The sequence below is a fragment of the Littorina saxatilis genome, linkage group LG5 (assembly GCF_037325665.1).
Source record: "Littorina saxatilis isolate snail1 linkage group LG5, US_GU_Lsax_2.0, whole genome shotgun sequence".
NCBI classification, from domain to species: domain Eukaryota; kingdom Metazoa; phylum Mollusca; class Gastropoda; order Littorinimorpha; family Littorinidae; genus Littorina; species Littorina saxatilis.
Window position 1 is genome coordinate 33,525,185 of NC_090249.1, and position 20,000 is coordinate 33,545,184.

General features: G+C 41.0%; 2 protein-coding genes across 4 annotated transcripts in view; both read right to left on the reverse strand.

The window, feature by feature from the left end:
* Positions 1–325, reverse strand: part of LOC138966927 (uncharacterized) — a 30,750-nt gene extending 30,425 nt beyond the window's left edge. Inside the window, exon 1 of the mRNA XM_070339327.1 lies at positions 219–325. The gene's annotated coding sequence lies outside the window, so the exon portion shown is untranslated. The remainder of the gene's footprint in view (positions 1–218) is intronic.
* A 5,205-nt stretch (positions 326–5,530) lies between these two features.
* The window catches only part of LOC138966931 (uncharacterized), a 49,984-nt gene continuing 35,514 nt past the window's right edge, over positions 5,531–20,000 (reverse strand). For 2 of the 3 annotated variants that reach the window (XM_070339333.1, XM_070339331.1), the window contains exons 3-13: positions 17,057–17,162; positions 13,247–13,714; positions 12,563–12,715; positions 11,846–11,970; positions 10,715–10,750; positions 8,717–8,885; positions 8,199–8,299; positions 7,679–7,844; positions 7,320–7,448; positions 6,649–6,748; positions 5,531–6,252 (exon numbers count right to left, since the gene is read on the reverse strand). In XM_070339333.1, coding sequence (XP_070195434.1) covers positions 6,071–6,252; positions 6,649–6,748; positions 7,320–7,448; positions 7,679–7,844; positions 8,199–8,299; positions 8,717–8,885; positions 10,715–10,750; positions 11,846–11,970; positions 12,563–12,715; positions 13,247–13,714; positions 17,057–17,162 — 1,735 coding nt within the window. In that variant the 3' untranslated portion in view covers positions 5,531–6,070. The remainder of the gene's footprint in view (positions 6,253–6,648; positions 6,749–7,319; positions 7,449–7,678; positions 7,845–8,198; positions 8,300–8,716; positions 8,886–10,714; positions 10,751–11,845; positions 11,971–12,562; positions 12,716–13,246; positions 13,715–17,056; positions 17,163–20,000) is intronic. The other variant, XM_070339332.1, reaches the window with a different exon arrangement.

Here is a 20,000-nt window from a genome sequence, read left to right on the forward strand (position 1 = left end):
GTGTGTGAGAGAGAGAGGGGGAGTGTGTGTGTGTGTGTGTGTGTGTGTGTGTGTGTGTGTGTGTGTGTGTGTGTGTGTGTGTGTGTGTGTGTGTGTGTCACTGTGTGTGAGAGAGAGACAGAGACAGAGAGAGTCAATCTTGATGAATATAAATATTACTGGATCTACAGAAGTGAACGAGGAACTGTCTGTGTTATCTTCGAAAAGTGGCAACTTACGAACTTTGTCCAAAGAAATTCCGCTCTGTATGACAGTCCTTGTACGTTTGACCTGTAAATGTCGTTCTTTGTGATTCAATTGCACCACCTCAAAACTAACAAACGGAATGTCGTCTGCTTTTGATTGGAACGATATATTGTGGTTTTCAAGTTGGAAGAGCTTATTAATTAAAGGACTACAACTGTCACCGATGAACTTTCTTAGTTTAGTTGTCTCCCTTCTTCGCAAGGCTGACACTAATTTCAATCAGTAAGTAATGCTGGTCGATCATTGATCATCAAATCAGTACACACCCACACCCACACACACACACACACACACACACACACACACACACACACACACACACACACACTGTGCCCAAAATCAATCCCATTAGTCTTTTTATGAGATGTATTCGAACAGAATGACATATTCTATGGCATATTATTATTCATACAGGGATCACAACACATGGAAATATATGGTCAATGTGAAAAACACGATATATGCTTACTCAGGGCCGGACTAGGTAAGTACTAGGGGAGGGGGGGGGGTGTTACAGATGGGGGTCCAGGGGGCGAAGCCCCTTGGTGGGGGACCAGGGGGCAAAGCCCCCTTGGTGGGGGTTGCAGCCCCCTTGAAGCTGAACGTTTTTTGATGTTTCTGGAGGGAAAGGAAGCCTCTCCTTGAACGAAAAAGGTTTTTAAAAAAATTGGAGGGGGTGAGAGGTGCGATTTCTCATCGGATTTCATGATGATCCAGATGCAACCCCCCCCTCCAAAAAAAAATGCGTTTGGGAGGTACATGCTTAAGCCAGGGGGGGGGGGGGTGTTGCACAACCCCTGTAACCCCCCTCTCCCCTTCCCTAATCCGGCCCTGCTTACTAATTAGAATTTGTCTGTTGTACAATGCATGAATAACTATTCAAAAATAATATACAGTTCTTCCACATACACAAGTGGTATCACAGCTTTTAAAATGGCGGCGCACAGGACATGACGTTTGATCCGTAATCAAAATGTGGTCAGAAAGCGAATACCAACTTTTGTTCATCGTAAAAACACTGACAAGGCGTGAAAACTTTACTTTAATTAGCTCAAACATGTAGGAATATGCGCAGAGGTTTAGTTAACTGATGCGTCGCTTTTGACGTTACAGATTTATTGTATGGGGAGGGGGGGGGGGGGGGGTGTGATGATGATGATGTGCAACGGGCCCTGAGAAAGTGTTAACGATGAAAACAACAACTAACTTTTACTGATAAGAAAGAAGAAACAGAGCACCATGTCTCAGATTCCGCCAGGCGCCTCACAGAAATAATTAACAAGCGAAGTTCAATTTCCATTACTATGGATAAAGTTGAAAATACTGTACTCAGAGTATAATGCTGTAGAGTAAAGATGTCTCTCTTAGTCTCAAATCGGACTCGAGAGTTTTAGCTTTACAACGAATGTTAAACAAAGCAGTACTTAAATGTAGTCTACAGAAGAAGAAAAAATAAAAGCGGTAAATCTCCCACACAAAAAGAGACAATGGAGAAAGTAGCTGCCAGCATACATACACGTAGGCCTACACCATTTTCCTTTTCAAAAAGAAAGCCTAAACATACAAATAGACATATAACATGTAAATACATGTAGGCCTATTTGTTGCTTCTTCCCTGCCCTATAAATCGCGGCAAGCAATTTTTTTATTTATTTTTTTTTTTTTACAGCAGAATCTTGGAAAGCTTTGGCATTGTCTGCTACATTTGTACACTCTCTTATCGAAAGACCATATTTCTCGAAAGGTGCAAAGCTTATCCACATTCCTTGGAATATACCCGAAAATAAAGAACAGCGCCTGGTACGATGACCAAAAACAAAACAAAAATTGGAAAGATTACAGTTGTGGAGTTTAAACCAGAGGTTGTAATTCTTTCATTTCAAAAGCTAGCTCTGCAAATTTAGTAGATACAACCGGACATTAGTGACAGCGTTTCACTGATCTAAAAATATAAATTATTATTTTTAGATCAGTGCAGCGTTTGAGGAAAAGGGACATAAGTCGTGCAACACACTTTTAAGTAACGTGCCAAATGCAGTCGGCATGAGAATTTAAGGATATTTCTTCTTCTTCGCGTTTTGGACCATATCTATGTACATACCAAACGGTTTTGCGAAATTACAAAACAAGAATAGGTTATTTTGCTATCAATTCTGTTCATCTACGCAGTTTCTCTCAACCCATATACCTTCTGAGTTGCATTGCCACAAACTTCTGTGCTTGGCCCTTGTGCATTTAGAAGCTTGAAATTTATAAAGTAAGAAAGATAGAATGAATCTGTTTTGGGGTGTTACTAACCACCCTTTTCTCTAGTTCTTGGCGGTAATGTTATTGTTAATATTCCCCCTTTTCCCTTGCGCTGTAACATTTAACCACAGAAAGAGAAAGACACGCTCAACTTTTCGTTATGGTTTTACTAATATGATTTGCGATTATTAAATATAATGGATAATAGAAACATAACAATGTTTTGAAACATAAGATATATTTACAACGATGAGACAGACACCTCCGACGGATAATCACCAAAAGGCGATCAGCAAAGCTATCACATGGAATATCATAGACTGATACATTAACATCAATTTGAAATCTTACAAATAAAAAACCATTAAATGTCATGCCCATTTTTAGATTGTAAAAATTCAAGAAGTCAAGTCACAAAGCAATAACTGTAGTACATGTATTTTTAAAAAAAATGGCTGTGTTAAGAGGTAACTCTTCTTTGATTTTGATCAGACATCGTGATAATCAGAAACAGAGAACAAATTAATGTTTTTCTTTCTGAAAACCCCAAAGCAAATCATGAAATATACTTCATTCAGCATCGCAAACCAGACAAAAATAAGCCTCCATAAATTATAAAGACAAGGTATTGTAACAGAAAATAAAAGTATCAAGACATCAACTTTTCTCAAACCACAATGAAAATGGGAACCGACAAATGAAACATGTCAAGATACAAATTAAAGTTCATTCATAAATGTTGACTATTTATACATACTCAAAATATTGAAAAGAGCTAAAAAAAATTAAAAAAAATTGTTCATGTGAAGATATCACAGGTATATGTGCAATTTGCAAATGGCCGCCCTGTACCATGAGGATGCCGTAACCGATGGACGGACCTGCCTCATGACCAACATGACTGTGCAAGAATATCTCAGCCTTTGTTTTACATCAATACACATTTTCAATGTTTGCATTTAATTTGTAAATGTGGAATATGTTTCACAAATTTCGTCTTTTCCTCCACAAAAGCAAAACTTGATCGACTGCACGACAGGCGAGAATAGGCGAGTGAGGCGAGGAAGTACCGTTTCTTGGGAACATCTCGCCGCGAGTGACGCTAGCCGACGCTAGGTAGCTTTGGGCTTGCTCGCTTGGCGAGAAAACATGGCGGCCACGCAGCTGCCCATCCGATTGGCTGTCCATGTTTTTTTTTACCGACCAGTGCAGACGACCTTTTCGGAATCAACCAATGGTGTTTAATTCTTGCGTAGCTAGCCATTAAACCGTCTCATAGACAATCTCGCCTCCTAGCTTCGCGAGCGGCTAGCCGAAAGAATATCTCGCCTGAAAGAAACACGCGTCAGGGCTGAGGTGCACAAGAAAGTTACCACCCAAACGGGAGACACCCGCAGTGTTAGATTGCTTGAAACTGAGATTTGTTGTGATTTCAAAGAATCAGACCCCGCAGTCTATTCTCCCCCGTTTGGGTGGCACCCACTTTCGGTTCGTGCACCTCACCCCAGGTGACCAACATATCATTAGATGGATTCGGTCATGCGACTGACTGATTAGATTATGTGGTTGACTGGTATGGTTATGTGAGTGAATGAAACGAAGGTCTGGTTGATGAACTAATCTTGATCATAGGTCTGTATGTGGAAAATAACGTCCTTCGGATGGATTAACGCCCTTCACGAGATTGAGTGCAAGTAGTGGAACATAAGCATAACATGCTAATCACTGGCATGATGTCGTCTAAAATCCAAAAACAAATATACTGCCAACGTTCCAAAATTCAGAATCAAAAAAAGAAGAAAAGTATGTATGTTCTTGGAACGTTTAATTATTGACAAATCAAAACGTTACGTTCACAGATATTTCGATCCATCGGTCTTTTAAGTGCACAGACAGACAGACACTAATTATACAGAATACTTATCTGACCAAATGTTCAGCTGCTTGCAAGAAAGACACAATTGCCTCGAAATTGTTTCGAAAAGAAGAAAGCTTGCCTCGCTTGTGTCTTCCTTGCAAGCAGCTGAACATGTTGTCAGATATTTTTTCTGTATAATTAGTGTTTGTTTTTCTGTGCACTTAAAAGACCGCTGGGTCGAACTATCTGTGAACGTAACGTTTTGTTTTGTCAATAATTAAACGTTCAAACAACATACCTTTCTTGTTTATTCATTATGATGTCGTCTGTCTGATTTTTGTGTACAGGGTCCCCACTGATTTTTAGAAACAAAATTCCATGACTTTTCCATGACTTTCCATGAGCCTCAGTAACATTTTCCATGACTAGATCCACAGGTCGCCATTTCCGAACACGCAAACTTTTTACGTCTTGTCACTGCCAGTTTTGACACTGGCTTGCTTTGCACTGAATTTGAATCAGTTTCTACGCAGTGTCTCTTCGACAAGCAAGTCAAGCATTTGCTACGCAGTCAGATTATCGGTAATGTTTGCTGGTCCTGTCATTTCACTAAACTGGACCACAGGCGGAAGGTATCGTTCACTGGACCACTACTTTCATAGAAAGACTTTCTATGAAAGTAGTGGTCCAGTGAACGATACCTTCTGCCTGTGACTGGACCAGCCACTGTTTGTATCCATCTGCACTTTCGTAAATTCCGTTTCGTAACCGTCACTGTGACTTGACGAACTGTCATTTTTTTCACCGCGATACACAGTTCATTGCGAAGATCTTCCTTGGTAATTCGTTCCAATTCCGCATACTTTTTGTTGTCAAGAAACAAATCGAAAGAAACTTTCAAACTCATCATCCTCCATCTTGCTTGTCGAAGCGCTAAAGTATCGATGCAAAAACAAAAGCAGAAAACTTCGACGAAACCGACTCAAATGCAGCGCAGACGACACGACGAGATAACGGAAGGAAGTGAGCCTCGCTTTGGCTCAAGTGCCGTTAAAAATATCGTTATTCTCGTATGCAAATACGAACGAGAAGTTGGTCATACGAACAAGCCTTGTGCTGGCGACGCAAATCGCTGCTGGCTGGCAAAGGGGGGGGGGGGGGGGGGGGGGGGGTGGGGGGGATATGGCTGGGCGACGAAAATAGCCGCTGGCGTGCTAAAGGTTAATTTTTTTTTCTTTCTTATTTTTGTTAAATTCCATGACTTTCCATGACTTGAATTGAAATTCCATGACTTTCCAGGCCTGGAAAATTAAAAATCAAATTCCATGACTTTCCAGGTTTTCCATGACCTGTACGAACCCTGTGTGTATGAAGCTGGCTGATCCTGTGTGATTGTCACACGACTGACATAATGATCTATGCCATGCTTGGTTAAGTCTGCGAGTTTTGAATTTCAAAGTCACGGTTGAGGGTACCCAAACTACTTTCTTCTGGATTACCTATCCTGAGATCATTTCCCCATCCGATGGTGGATGAAGGCGCGAATTGTAGCCTAATACATGTATATGTAACTCACTTCGTGCAAAGTTCTTGCTTCCGGAGGGTAGCAAATTTAGGTGATGTTTTAGGGAATGCAGCGATGGTCTCTGAGAAGGACTTCGTATTCAGAATTTAAGGAGATTGTGTTCTACAGATGGAAACGAGTGGTGATACGTTTTATCAGACGATCTTTTCGTGGTCGGCGACGTTGCCGAGTTTGGCGAGGTAGCTGTGAATGTGGACCTTGCCCGCCTTGGTTGAGTCGCTGAGCGCCTTGGAGATCAGGTGATCAGGAAGGCCAAGGTTGCTGGCCTCGTTGTACATCTTGGTCCACCGGTACACGTCTTCTGCTGGAAGGTCTCCTGTAGAGATACAAAGATATGTTTGTATTAAAGTCATGCAAAAGGGGTTATAGGAGTTTTATTGAAAAAAAGTTAACAAGGAAGTTGCACGCACGCACGCATGCACACGCAAACACGCACGCACGCAAACACGCACGCACGCACACACGCACGCACGCACGCACGCACACTCACACGCACGCACGCACGAACGTACACACACACACACACACACTAACACACACACACACACACACACACACACACACACACACACACACGCACGCACGTTCAATCCTGAACCTTTACATCCCCATAAGTAAATAATTTTACAAAGATTGTGGAATGTTCCAATTTTTCGCATAAGCCTATAAGCAGAGTAAAACCACTATTTCGTTAAAGCTGATCGATGCTGACCATCATAGCTTTGGTCCTGCTTGTACAGAGCGTCAGCAAACTGAATGAAGTTCTTGAACCACGGCGTGTCATCACGCGGCCTCATCTTGTCTTTGATCTCCTGAAACACGTGCAACACATTCTGTGATAAATGTACACAGGACTTATGTTAAACTATGAACGGGTAAGGATGAGTCATGTCTCAGCAATGTTTTTTGTTTTTACTTTTTTCTCGAATTTTGACGCTTTCCTTCAGTTTTAAGTCTTTACTTGCTGAATAAAGACACATACTGACACACACACTGTCATACTAACACACACATATCAAAACACTCACACTGTGACGCACACACACACACACACACACACACACACACACACACACACACACACACACACACATACACACACACATACACATTCATACATACGCACGCACGCACGCACGCACACGCACGCACGCACACGCACACACACATACACACACACACATACACACATACACACACATATATACACACACGCGCAGGCACGCAAGCATACAGATCCAATCAATAACAGAAAAGTGGTAATTTTAAGCCTGTTTCTACACGACGGACGATGTTCTTGTTGAACAACAACTGTATCATGGGACCAATTAGATACATTTAAACACAATCACTCAGCAAACATACGTTTAGACCCTCACACACCTCATAATTGCGTTCTAGCTGCCTGATGTCCTGATCCATGCGCGAGATGACCTCTTCCCTTGACCCGTCGTCATTGTAGCCGTTGCCATAGTTCATGCTGGTACGTGGGTCATGAGAGGGTTGCACTGGCTGAAATGACGTAGGAGGAAAAAATGTCTGTAAATAATAGGAAAAGTCCTTCCCAGGTAAACGATTCGACTCACCATCTCAGATCTGTCTGGACTCTCACATGGAACGAGACTATCGATCCCTTCAATTGGACAAACACCAAAATTGAACAACCTGACTGCATCCTGTATAATGTGCGATACTTCTTAAGTAAAATAAAACCCAACAACAACTGTCACACAAGCACCTACCTCACGTCGATAGAGAGGTGTGACGGGTTTGTGAGGTTGTGGGGAGAAGCGTTGCGGTTGCGGTGGGGGTGAAGGAGGAGAGTATGGATTTGTCCCCAGTCGGACTGGTTCGTTTCGAATCCTGGTCGGTTGGGCTTTTGTCAGGATTTCTAGGAACGTCCTCCAACTGTCGCCAAAGACACAGACAGTTCATTATAATATTTGTTTTATAATGATTTTAGTTTTAAGAAAATGATAATAGTTATAGTATTTTGTTGATAATTGAAAAGCATCCTTCTACGAAAAATGACAATATCACCGGCACAGTTTCAAGTGATGAAGAATACACACTAAAGTCGAGATAATACGAATTCGGTTACAGTTGCATTGCAGACGAGTATGAAATAACCCCTCTTACGGATTCGTGTACGATGTGCGTCCGTGCATGCGTTAGTGCGTCCGTGCGTGCTTGTGTGTTTGTGTGTGTGTGTGTGTGTGTGTGTGTGTGTGTGTGCTGATCACACTGTAAAGGAACCCTTACCTGTATTTGTCGTCGTAGTTGTTGAAGCGACATTTAGCTAGTACACGGTTTAGCACGGAACTCTGCAGAGGGATGTTGAGCTGGTAACACACGTCCATGACCTGAAAAACATGACGTATAACAAGATTATTCCCAGTCCAGCGAGTCCTTGGCGGGTCTGTCAGATAGTGAGTGATCTTTCGCTCTCCAATTTACTAAAGCAAGCCGCAACTGTTACAGAGAATATCCGTTTTAAGAGTTCTCTGTTGTAAGACCTTTTCTCGGTGTTTCTGTTTGTCAGTTAGCTTTCGCTGTAAGACTTCACATCTCTTGGCCTGATTTTTCTCCGATTTTGCTTTTTAGACCACAAAACTAATGCCACAAGGGACATCGGTACTTTACAAACAATTTTGTCTAAAGAAGAAATAATGCACAAAAACTCCCATTCGCAGTGTCTCTATCATTGCACTTGCCAATTGTGTATGCTTTTGTTAATGCGCCTGCCACTCTATTTGCACAGTGCTGATTTGAGGGCTTACCGTTCTCAATTCTAGGAAGCCTTTGCTCAGCCTGTCAGCCAGCTTCAATTCGTTCTCCAGTTTGCTGAAGTCGATGACAAAGTCGTTCTCTCTCAGCTGCTGCTCCACCATGCTAATCAGTTTGGCGTGCTCAGAGTCCGCGAAGTAGTTGTCCAGTTGTTGTTCCACTCTGTTGTACATAAACATGATTTATAGATAATTACATGTGTACAATTTGTGTTTCTATGTTTCGAGAGTGTGACTTTATGTGATGTTATTTGTGTAAACGAGCCAAAAGGAAAATTATTGTTTGTCTTACATTCATATATATAATACATTTGTATTGAATTGAATTGAATTGAATTGAATTGAATTAATTTAGCTCAATTTAATAGTATAAAGATCAGTGACAGTTGTCAATATCAATCCTATCCACTTAGTTAAGTTTGTGGCTGCAAAGGTTTTTCTTGGGTCCGTGGCACAATAGTCTGATTCAAAAAACAAATCTTGCTTTGAGCGTTTCCTCATATCCTTACGTTATTAGAAGACTGTTTGAAGCACCGGTAAATGCATTGGACACAAATTCAAGTGCCAGCTAAAGATTCTAGAAATGAGAGAACCTTCTTCCTGCACATTGTTACTACAAAAGATGAGGAGGTAAAGAATACCTGAAGGTCAATGGAACAGGATACAAGATAAACATTGACAAGAGCAGGAATAATTAAAACTCCTACAAAATACTAAAATCTAAGAGCGTGAACATAAACCGGCTATGCTTACCCTCAATACCTCTTTCTGTTCTACAGCAAACACTGAGTATGCACAAAGGCGAAGAAAATGATCATGGTAAAAAAATTTGTTTTTATGATAGCCAACGAATTAAAATAAAAAAGATGGCGACAATGATGAATGAAATGACCTTTGATACTTTAACAAGAAGATGCTAATCATATATTGCCGTAATCATCGACAGATGATAATTAGCGGTGAAAAGAATGATACCCGTCGTGACATCGTGACTTGAAGACACAACGTTTTGTCATAATTTTCACGAATTTTCATTCATAACGAGCTGGGTACCAAAAAGCAATGTTCGAAGGTACAAATTGTCGGTTCCCATGGTTGCTGGAAGAATTTTACATAATTATGAATTATCAGAAGTAAACAAATGAAAACGCTCAGAGTTTCTTCGCCTCTTCACAATGGCGTTTCCCATACACACTGTGCGAGTGAAAGTTCCGAAAACGAACGAATGTAAAGTCAGAACAAGAACCAAAACTACAGCCAACTCACGACAGGCAAACGCACAAAAAAAGCTTTAAATAAACACATGAAACTCACCCAACCACATACTGTGTATTTTCAAAACCACCGAGTGTGTTTATGTCTCTGGCTCGCGTCACACATAATTAGGAGGACTTGCAAGTCGAAAAGATAGACCCATGACTTTCACACATGCTAACCACGACGTACATATCAAACGATTTTTGAGCGCAGTCGGTTTATCGAAAAGCTAAACAACAAACTAACATACTTGTAAAACGTTTAACAATGCCATCAACTCAAAAGACAGAAGGCAACAACTTAGACTAGCTTCGACTGGCTGACCTACTGAACAACCGTCGCGCAGAAGTCCTGTGAGGCTCCGAACATGTATTTGAAACTCAGTTAACAACATGTAACTGTATGGCTCCCTGCTCATAATTTTGCAATAAAAAAACAAGAATGGTAGGTAATTGGAACAATTAATTGTAGTTTCAATTACCTACCATTCTTATTTTTTTATTCTGAATTTTGGAACGTTGGCAGTCTATCGGTTTTAGGATTCATAATTTTGCACTTTCTTTTCCACAAAGAAAATGATGACAAAAAATATGTTTGATGGGTTATTGACAGAAGTTTCATTTTGTAGAGGTGAGCATATTGTCTTCTGTTTCCTCTTTATCGACTGATGGCGGATATTATGTTGATGATGAGGATGATCATGTTTACAATGCTTTCAGTGACACTTGTACTTACGGTGTTTTTGGCCTGTACGACCGAGACTGAGTGTTTCTGAAAGAACAATGTCAGGTTAATGCAACTACTGGTTCTAGTAAACCGCTAGATCAATTTATATAACGGATGTTAGATGCCTGGTACTTTCCACCACCTTCAGCTCAAATTTAAAGGAGCTACTTACACCATGTTAAGATGATAAAACTGATGAACTGTTATTTGTAACACTAACTGTCACCTAAATTGTTTACTGCATCATAGTTAAAATGACTACTCTAAAACAGTACAAAACATCAAAAACTTCTCTCCTTTTAAAGCAAGCATCCCGAACAACAACAAAAAAACATTCTAAGAAACGAGACAACAAAACAGCTCAAAACTACATAGAAATAAAGCTACAAATATAAAACCACAAAAACATGTATTTACTGTACAATAACGAAAGCATAGCACAAACAACATCAAGAACAACATGACTATCTGTAGTTGAGAAAATTCAGACTCGTAGTTGTAATGCGTAAAAGCATAAAAGCTAATGTTATGTTCATTAAAAGAGCAAATTCTATCAATAAGTTATTTTACAATTCAACCTGATTTCTAACACGTATGACGAACGGAGAAGCCAAGGGCGTTTAGTACATAAACCCAGTCAATCAGTACAACTTTCAACGTCTTGGATGGTGAACTTTGTCTGGTATCACGTCGAATGATTTTGTTCCCATGAATCGGGCGCACGACCAAGGCCTTGATCGAGTCTTTTATCGAATCTGAAGGGTTTCTCCAGGCCATTAAATCGTTTTATTTGTAAGAATTTTCTTTGGTGTTCACTCACATGAAATGCTACACACAACATAAAATACAAAAGGTGAGTCGGTTTTTCGTAAATTGTATTCGTGATGCCAACACAGATGAAGCATCCAAGACGTTTACTCAACTAATACTAGTAAATAGGAAAGGTAAAATTTTCCGTGATTGACCTCTGCTAAATCTAATTGGCCAACGCTAACTCGGAATCAAGCAGAATGTTTTTATAAAAATCAGACAGATAAAAATAAATCAGACAGCTAAAATAAATCAGACAGCTAAAGAAAATTAAACAGCTAAAAAAGCACACACCAATGAATGGGAAAGAAGCAAGGCTCACGAACTCACCCTCCTTGTTTGAGAGCTAGTCCAATGAAAGAGAGGAACTTCTCGTAGTTGACGTCTCGGTTGGGTCTGTCTGGTGAGACAAACATGGCCGCCGCCAGCTGTAGCAGGTCTCCGGGCATGCTCAACTGAAACAACACAGTTCACATATAAAACGTTTAAGAGTCACAGTTAAGCAACATTAAACACGCCCTTTCCGTTTGATCACTGCTGTAATATTTCATGCTACCACAGAAGCAAACGCTAGGTTGACTCGCTTCAGCAACTTTCGGAAGAAAAACATGAACAAAAACATGAATTAACTTAGACAATGAGAAAGGAATAGGTAAGAGAGAAGGAGGGAAAGATATGGGAGGAGGGAAGGGAGAGGAGGTTGTGGAGATGGAGTCGAGAAATGGAAGAATACCTTTCGCTGTCAGACACTTTTTGTCTGTCTGCCCGTCGTCTCAATTGCTTCCTAACATAGGTAAGTTTTCAATATGTTTCAGCATTTAGCTTATCGGGTTAAACCGGATATAACGGCTTGATGACGACCATGAACACAGTTGTACAAATACACTCAATACCCAAACCCCTGTCCTTTGTGGCACACATTCCAATCCCATCAAATATGACACAACCACATTGCTCTTCCCAAAGACCCATGCTAATATCTAGCTCTTCATAAAGACCCATGCAGCCTTATTACACATACATATACGTGCAAACACTTCGACATACCATCTGTCTGTTCATGGAGTAATAGAGGTCTTGGTATTGGCAGTAACCAGAGAGGTTCTTGTCAGAAGTGTTGGCGATGTCAAGGTAAATGTCTCTCAGCTTCAAGGGACTGTAGTTATTCAGCTCCTCTGCGATCACTTCTAATAACCGTACCTAGATGGAAACAAATATATGCCTGCTTTAAAAGTCACACTCGTAATTGTGATGCGCAAAACCATAAATGCAATTGTTTTGCAAATACTCAAATTTGTCTTTTCAAAAACTCAATGCTTAGTTCGTTCCCGTTAGTGTACCACAAGCCCTAAACGTTTTTTTTAGAATTCACACACCACATATCCACCCAGTCCCTCCCAACCACATCACTCGACGCTTGCTTACATGACGTGAAATAATGCAAAACAAAACAATCACCACTGCAATCAAACGAACCATGCTTAATGAGATTCGGTTACAATTTTACAAGCTTAGGCTTCTACAGAAAGACATCTGCGCGAATCATCCCCAAAATATGTTCTGAGGTTTAAAACAGATCATACATTGTTACCTTTTTGCCCTGGGAGCATTCACTTAATATCATTATTTTCTTTTACCTGCTCTTAATTGCCCACAGACTTTAATCCTGACTCAAATCCTTTCACATAAAATACTAACCAAATGCTTAATGAATCACAACCCAAAACGTACCTCATCATCTTCAGAAAGTATCAGCGGGCGCTCGGGAAGGAACACATTATTGGGCAACATGGCCGTCAGTTTCTTCACAAACTGTTCCTTGCTCGAGGGCGTGTCCTGCTGGCCTCTGCGTGTCACGGCAGCATCGTACGACTGCCGCAAGTTGTTCGCACCAGGATCTGAATGGCGACTACCCTGCACCCCAGACCCTCTAGGGTCGTACAGAGGCTTGATCCCGTTGGTGCGATCGGGTTCCACAGGATCAAACACCCTCCTAGGGAATTGGTGATTCTCTTTGTCGTCGACGCGGTGCTGTCGAGTCCAGGCCTCTGGCTCGAAGACTGTGGAGATCTGGTTGTTCTTCAGGCGATTCTCCTCGATGGGGGGCAGTCGCGGGTAGCGGGAACGAATGTCTTTCGAGTCTGGTCGCTTGAGAACGTTGGCTGGCTGACTCAACGATGAGTTCTTGGTGAACGGATCCTGAGGAGAGGCAAGGATGACGAGCACGTAAGGTGGGTGCAATGAGATGTGAGCAATGCAGACGGATCAGAGCACTATAGAAAATGCTGTTGCCAAGAAGAAGAAGAAGAAGAAGAAGAAGAAGAAGAAGACGACGACAACGAAGAAGACGACGACGAAGAAGAAGAACAACCACAACAACAACCACTCCAACAACAACAACAACACGATCGACGACGACAACAACAACAACAACAACAACAAAAACAAAAACAACAACAACAACAACAACAACAACAACATTAACAACAGTAATGTGGATGCGCTTTACTTGTGACATAAGAGCTACCAAAGTAAGACGAATACGTCAGATATACGGAATTGCTGGAATCAAGTTGAATGGCAAAAGCTAGAAATTCGATTTGCATTCCATGACACAAGGGGCTTCAAGTGTAAAGGAATATTCTTTCTTACAACACCTACATAACGATTCGTGTAAACAGTGTTCACATAGCGTGCGACATGTTTGTATGTATCAGTAACAGTTCTCATGGTGGCTTTGTATAGAAAGGAACATGATTTGCAAAAAAAGAAAAATGTAAACAGCAATAAAAGGTCCAGTGAAACAACACCGACACACTCATTGTCCATTGGAATACCTTTGAAGGTAAACTGCAACCACACAAAATACATCCATACTGAAAACAAAAGGGACATTTGTGTGTATTTTAAGTTGGTTGTCGTTGTTGTTGTTGTTGTTTTTGTTGTTGTTTTGTAAGGTATAGTCCCTCAGTGTAGTTGTCAGATCAGACGAACACATTGTATTTGTAGGCTTGGGTAGTGTAAGTTTCGGGACTGTTAAAAGGCCGCACTGCTAAAACGTCGTAGGCAGTGTCTAGGGGTATTGGTGATAACGGAGTCAATTTATAAGTAACTTTTGTTAAAAGTAACAGCTATTGTGTTTTCAGCGTAGCAATAGGGTCCGATATTTAGACGAGACAAGTATAATGCCGACGAGTCGAAGACGAGTCGCATTATACTTGTTCGAGTCTAAATATCGGACCCTATTGCTACGCTGAAAATACAATAGCGATTATATTTAATAGCTGTTCTGACCTTGATTTGTTGTTCCAAACTTACAAAATGACAGTTTTTGCGTCGATGCGTTGATCTCAGGTTTTGATAGCAGACGCCGTTTCTTATGCGCATTAATTTTGTGCAGGCGCCACACTGACTTTGGAAAAAAACTCGATTTGACAACACAGCTGTTAAACAGCTTTTTATTAGTTCATTCGTATACAACAAAAAGAAGTTTGAGGTTTTTTAATTTTGAACAAGACTACTCATGAAGAAGACCAAAACACAACATCAACAGAAAACTAGAAACAACTGAAGAACTAGGGTGCAACAAGGGGAGGAGAAGAGAACAGCTAATCCGTACAACGCGAGCAGACGGCAGCGAAGTTTTCAGTTTGGGTGAATGGCATTTATACTTGTCTCGTCATGAAGCGAATTATTCAACCTTAGTTATAAACGACTACATGAATGTTAGTGACATGGGTTGTACATCAATACTTCAGAGGGGAAGTGGGGTATTTAGTGTGGAGTTACGAGATAAGAAAAGCCGAATGCGAAAGTTTGTGTCAGTCGGCAACGGCTAAGCTCACACAGGCACACAAAAACGGCTGTTCCGTTTTACTCCCCTGTTTGAACTACATCTTTCGACTTTGGGCATTTTGTGGTGTTTAGGGACAGAAAATAATTGGTTTAGTCCTGTTTCATCGGGAAGTTAGCAGAAAAGGGTATGCTATCGACATTTGTAAAGCTGAAAAACATTCCCGAGAAGAATTTCAAGTTGTCAGTGTATGCTGTTGTCATCGTGTGGTACAGATGGGTAAACCGGAACCATGCGTCTTTGTTATTGCCAATATGCTTTTGGATATTGGCAAAAATGGCCGACTTCCGTAGCATTATGCATTGATGATCGGAAGAGACCATCCAATCACAGCCCCCGAATTCCCCCACGTGTCCATCAGAATAGCTACATAATATCATAATACACTTGTTTGGTAAAAAAAAAAATAATAATTGTGGAGAGAATGTTAATGAAATGAAAAACACAAATGAAAATCGTGCAAAGTTAGAGAACTGTGGCTGCCAAATTTTGAAAAACCAAATGGCTGTACACGAAAACAGTTTAAAAACAGTGCAAACACGTCGGTGAGGTATTACAAGGGTTTTGTAGGGAAATTTCTGTTAGTTGGAAATTATTGTTAAACCGCAACACAAGAAAGGCAGATTGGAGAAAAATCTGACAAAGGTATGATGAAACCTCTGACAACGGGTATCAAGAAAAGTCAGACAATTGGTACGAAGAAAGTCTGAGATCGGTACAAACAGCTCATACTTACCCAGAGTTAATAGTTATTCACAAGGGTTTGTAAGAAGGCAAGTCTAGGGGTTCAAAAAGGGTATTACCTCATGAAGGCTCTGCCCTCGATATGAGGGTGGACGTTGGGGGCTACTAGGGTAGCTTTGTGATTCCTAGGGGAGCATAAATACCTCTTTCTATCAACAATGATGTTACAAATATAAGCTTGTTCAGAGAAAATACACAAGAAGCCTTAAATACTAATGTACAGAAAGTAAAGATGAATTTCATGGTGGTTTTTGTGTTATAACCCATGTCTTTCCAAGACAGTAACAACAGTATTGATCAAATAAATAAATTCGAAATAGCAGACACGTTTAGGTATTCGATGGATTATTTTATGAAACAAAGTTTAACTGTCACCAAAGGTCATCTTTCAGGGCAAGGACACTATTGGGTCGTCCCACGAGGTTTCTGTTGTGACAAGAACCTCTATTTTAATCAAAATTAGGAACTCATAATCAAAGCTTTAAGTAAACCTTGGTCTTGTTCTTTCATTCCTTCAGCTTATCATCCAAAACGTACGAGTAAATAAGCCGGATACAATTAAAACCAAAACCAATGGCTGCAGAAAGTCTCAAATCCAAAAACAAAGAGACTGCCAACGTTCCAAAATTCAGAATAAAAAAACAAGAAAGGTAGGTTGTTGGAACGTTTGTTATTGACAAAACAATACATTCACAAATATATCGACAAATATATAAATATAAAAGACCGTTAGGTCGATATATTTGTGAATGTATTGCTTTGTCAATAACAAACGTTCTAACGACCTACCTTTCTTGGTTTTTTTTTATGCAGAAAGTCTCGATTTCCTTTCTTTCTTGTTTCTATGTCCTAGGAAGCACAAATTCGCCTTTATGCTGAGAGAACAAGCATTCTAAAGCTTCATTTTTAAAAACGAAAATAATGAGAGTAATCGCAAGACTGACCTGGTAAGGTTTGTTGTACCGACGAGAGAAATCGTTGAGTGCTCGTGGATCCACATGATTGGGTTTGTCTGATACCAGTGATAACTTCTCGTAGCGTGGTGCATTCCTGTTGGCAATAGACGATATTTCAATCAGCAAAATACGCAAAGATTTAAGATTAGGACATTTGTAAAGACCTTTATTTAAAAAAATACATGGCAAGCGCGCACGCATGCATGCACAACGCACGAACTCTCTCTCTCTCTCTCTCTCTCTCTCTCTCTCTCTCTCTCTCTGTCTGTCTGTCTGTCTGTCTGTCTGTCTGTCTGTCTGTCTGTCTGTCTGTCTGTCTGTCTGTCTGTCTCTCTCTCTCTCTCTCTCTCTCTCTCTCTCTCTCTCTCTCTCTCTCTCTCTCTCTCTCTCTCTCTCTCTCTCTCTTATTCATTATGCAGAGAGTGGTTGTGTGCTTTCAGAGACTCAATGATAGTTGAATTCCTTACAGTTTTGACGGCCACGATTAAAAACGACCAGTGCCCTTGACTTAATGACAGTTTGGCGATGAAATTCTCAAGGATTCGAAACTTGTAGGGATTGGAAGAGTGCACATGGCCAATACATTAATGGTAGACATGGCAGCTCGAGCCATACTCCACAGTTCGCCGCCGTTTATTCAGGGTCTAGAAATGGTGTTTTCAGTTGTCCCGTCGATTAGAGCTACGTCTTTGACAGACATGTGATATCGATTTAGAATGATCCAGGTCAAATAAAAAGCTTAATGTTCTTAATATCGGACTGCACCTAAACCATTCACCGCAAATCTCACTGAAAACCAACGGTCTTAAGGTCACAGTTACCCTCACTTTATTGTAAACAGATTCTGGCGACTTAAATATTGACAGCCCAGGTAAGGTCATGTTCGTCACTGTCCTCCTGGTTGGATTAACGGCTGTAACGTTGAATTGGGGTTAAAACGGCACTTGGAGAACCGAAGATAAATGCAAACAGAGTTCTCGAATGACCTGCCCGACATAACATTACTGGTAGCAATCCTGGACGCCAGTCAGACCATCTCCCGTCTGAGAAGATTAGTACCAAAAAAAGAAACCAAAATAAAGGGTCCAGAGGGATCATATTTGAGTTGTTAAATGCAATCATTCTGTAACAGTTGTACGGAGGTGCATGTGATGTAGAGTCAGCGCTCCTCAACAACAAAAAACTATCCTCATGAAAGCTCAAGACGAAGAGCATAATTTCTGCTGTTGACGGGGAGTAGGCCAGCTGTTTGATTTTCTTCAATTTTGAACTGTTTCCTATAATCAATGTGTGACTGTTATTGTCTTTGTGCTGACCTAATCCCTACAAGACGATAACCATACACTGAGGCACTTCAGTTAATTTTCAAATACTACAGATAATGATTAATCTAAAACATTACACTAGCTAAAGTACTGATGACCCTTCGTTATCATAACGCACAGACAATATTTCTCCTCCACTCGCCCCCCAACGTTGTGGTTTAAGTGCAGAAGCACCAATGTGTGCTAAGGTGAATAACCATGTGCAGCATACCCCTAAAGACCTACGGTGGAGGATCCACAACTGTGTGGTGACTCGTGTCCGTATCTCCCCAATGAGTAACGACTGGGCGAAATTTGACTATTGCTAAAGTGTCAGTAGCGTACTAGTTTTGAAGTTACATTCCTTCGCGTGTATCGTGTTCACCACCACAGCTCTCTCCAAGGTTTAACACGAGATAAATGCAACCTTTGACTTGGACACATACCAACAATCAGCAGCTGCTTCCTCTAGAGAGTGGGGATTATTTGCTGAATCAATTGGGTAGAGGTTCTAGTTTCATGTATGAAATCAATTGTGCAGAAATGTCCACTCTGAGCACGAAACAGCCAAAGAGACAGGGAGAGAGAGATAAGGAGAGAGAAAAGGAGAGAGAGAGAGGGAGAGAGAGAGAGAGAGGGAGAGAGAGAGAGAGAGAGGGAGAGAGAGAGAAGGGGAGATAAAGGGAGAGAGAGAGAGTGGGGAAGGGAGAGAGAGAGGGGGTGGGGGAGAGAGAGAGAGAAGAGAGAGAGAGAGAGAGAGAAGGGGAGATAAAGGGAGAGAGAAAGAGTGGGGGAGGGAGAGAGAGAGACAGAGAGAGAGAGAGAGACAGAGAGAGAGAGAGAGAGAGAAAGAAAGAAAGAAAGAAAGAAAGAAAGAAAGAAAGAAAGAAAGAAAGAGAGATCGGGAGAGAGGGATGAAGACAGAAAGAGAAAGACAGACAGACAGACAGACAGAGGGAGGTGGGAGTGGGGGGAGGGGGCTATCGACACTGCGACAGAAAAACATTGTTGTTTATTTATTTTATTTGTTTTAATCCAGGGACCCCCACGGACGGTTTCGTCGATTGGTTGCGTGTCCTGATTGTGATCATGTTGCATGTCGAGGCACGCGATCTAGCTTGAGAAATGCAAATCCTTCATATGGATGAGTGACGGGTTTTTTTATGTTTGAAAGTGAACACAAGAGTATATGACAAGAGAGTAACACGGACAGCCTGCCGGATCTCCCAGGAAAACTATACGACACATGTAACGCCAGTTATTTATGCAGAAAATACTAAATTCCTGTCACTGTCATCAGGAATACCTGGGCACACAAAAAAAAGGTGTCACTCCAGCCATCGAATGTATAAATGAGCTAGTTACTGAAATTGTACAGCAATAAGCAGCAAGAGGTTGCATAAAGGATCTGCGAAAGAAATGTTCACTCTTCTCTTATGGTTTCCCGTTGAAGATCAATTTGCAATGAACATGATCACTGTCATGAGGCATATAGGGTGTTGACAGTGTAAAGCGCTTTGACACCTTGTCTGATATACTCTTTATCTGTGTCTTCACTGCATCCTTCTTCACTCCCCTCTCTCACACACGCACACACTCTCTTTACACCCCCGGTATAGGGGTGTGTA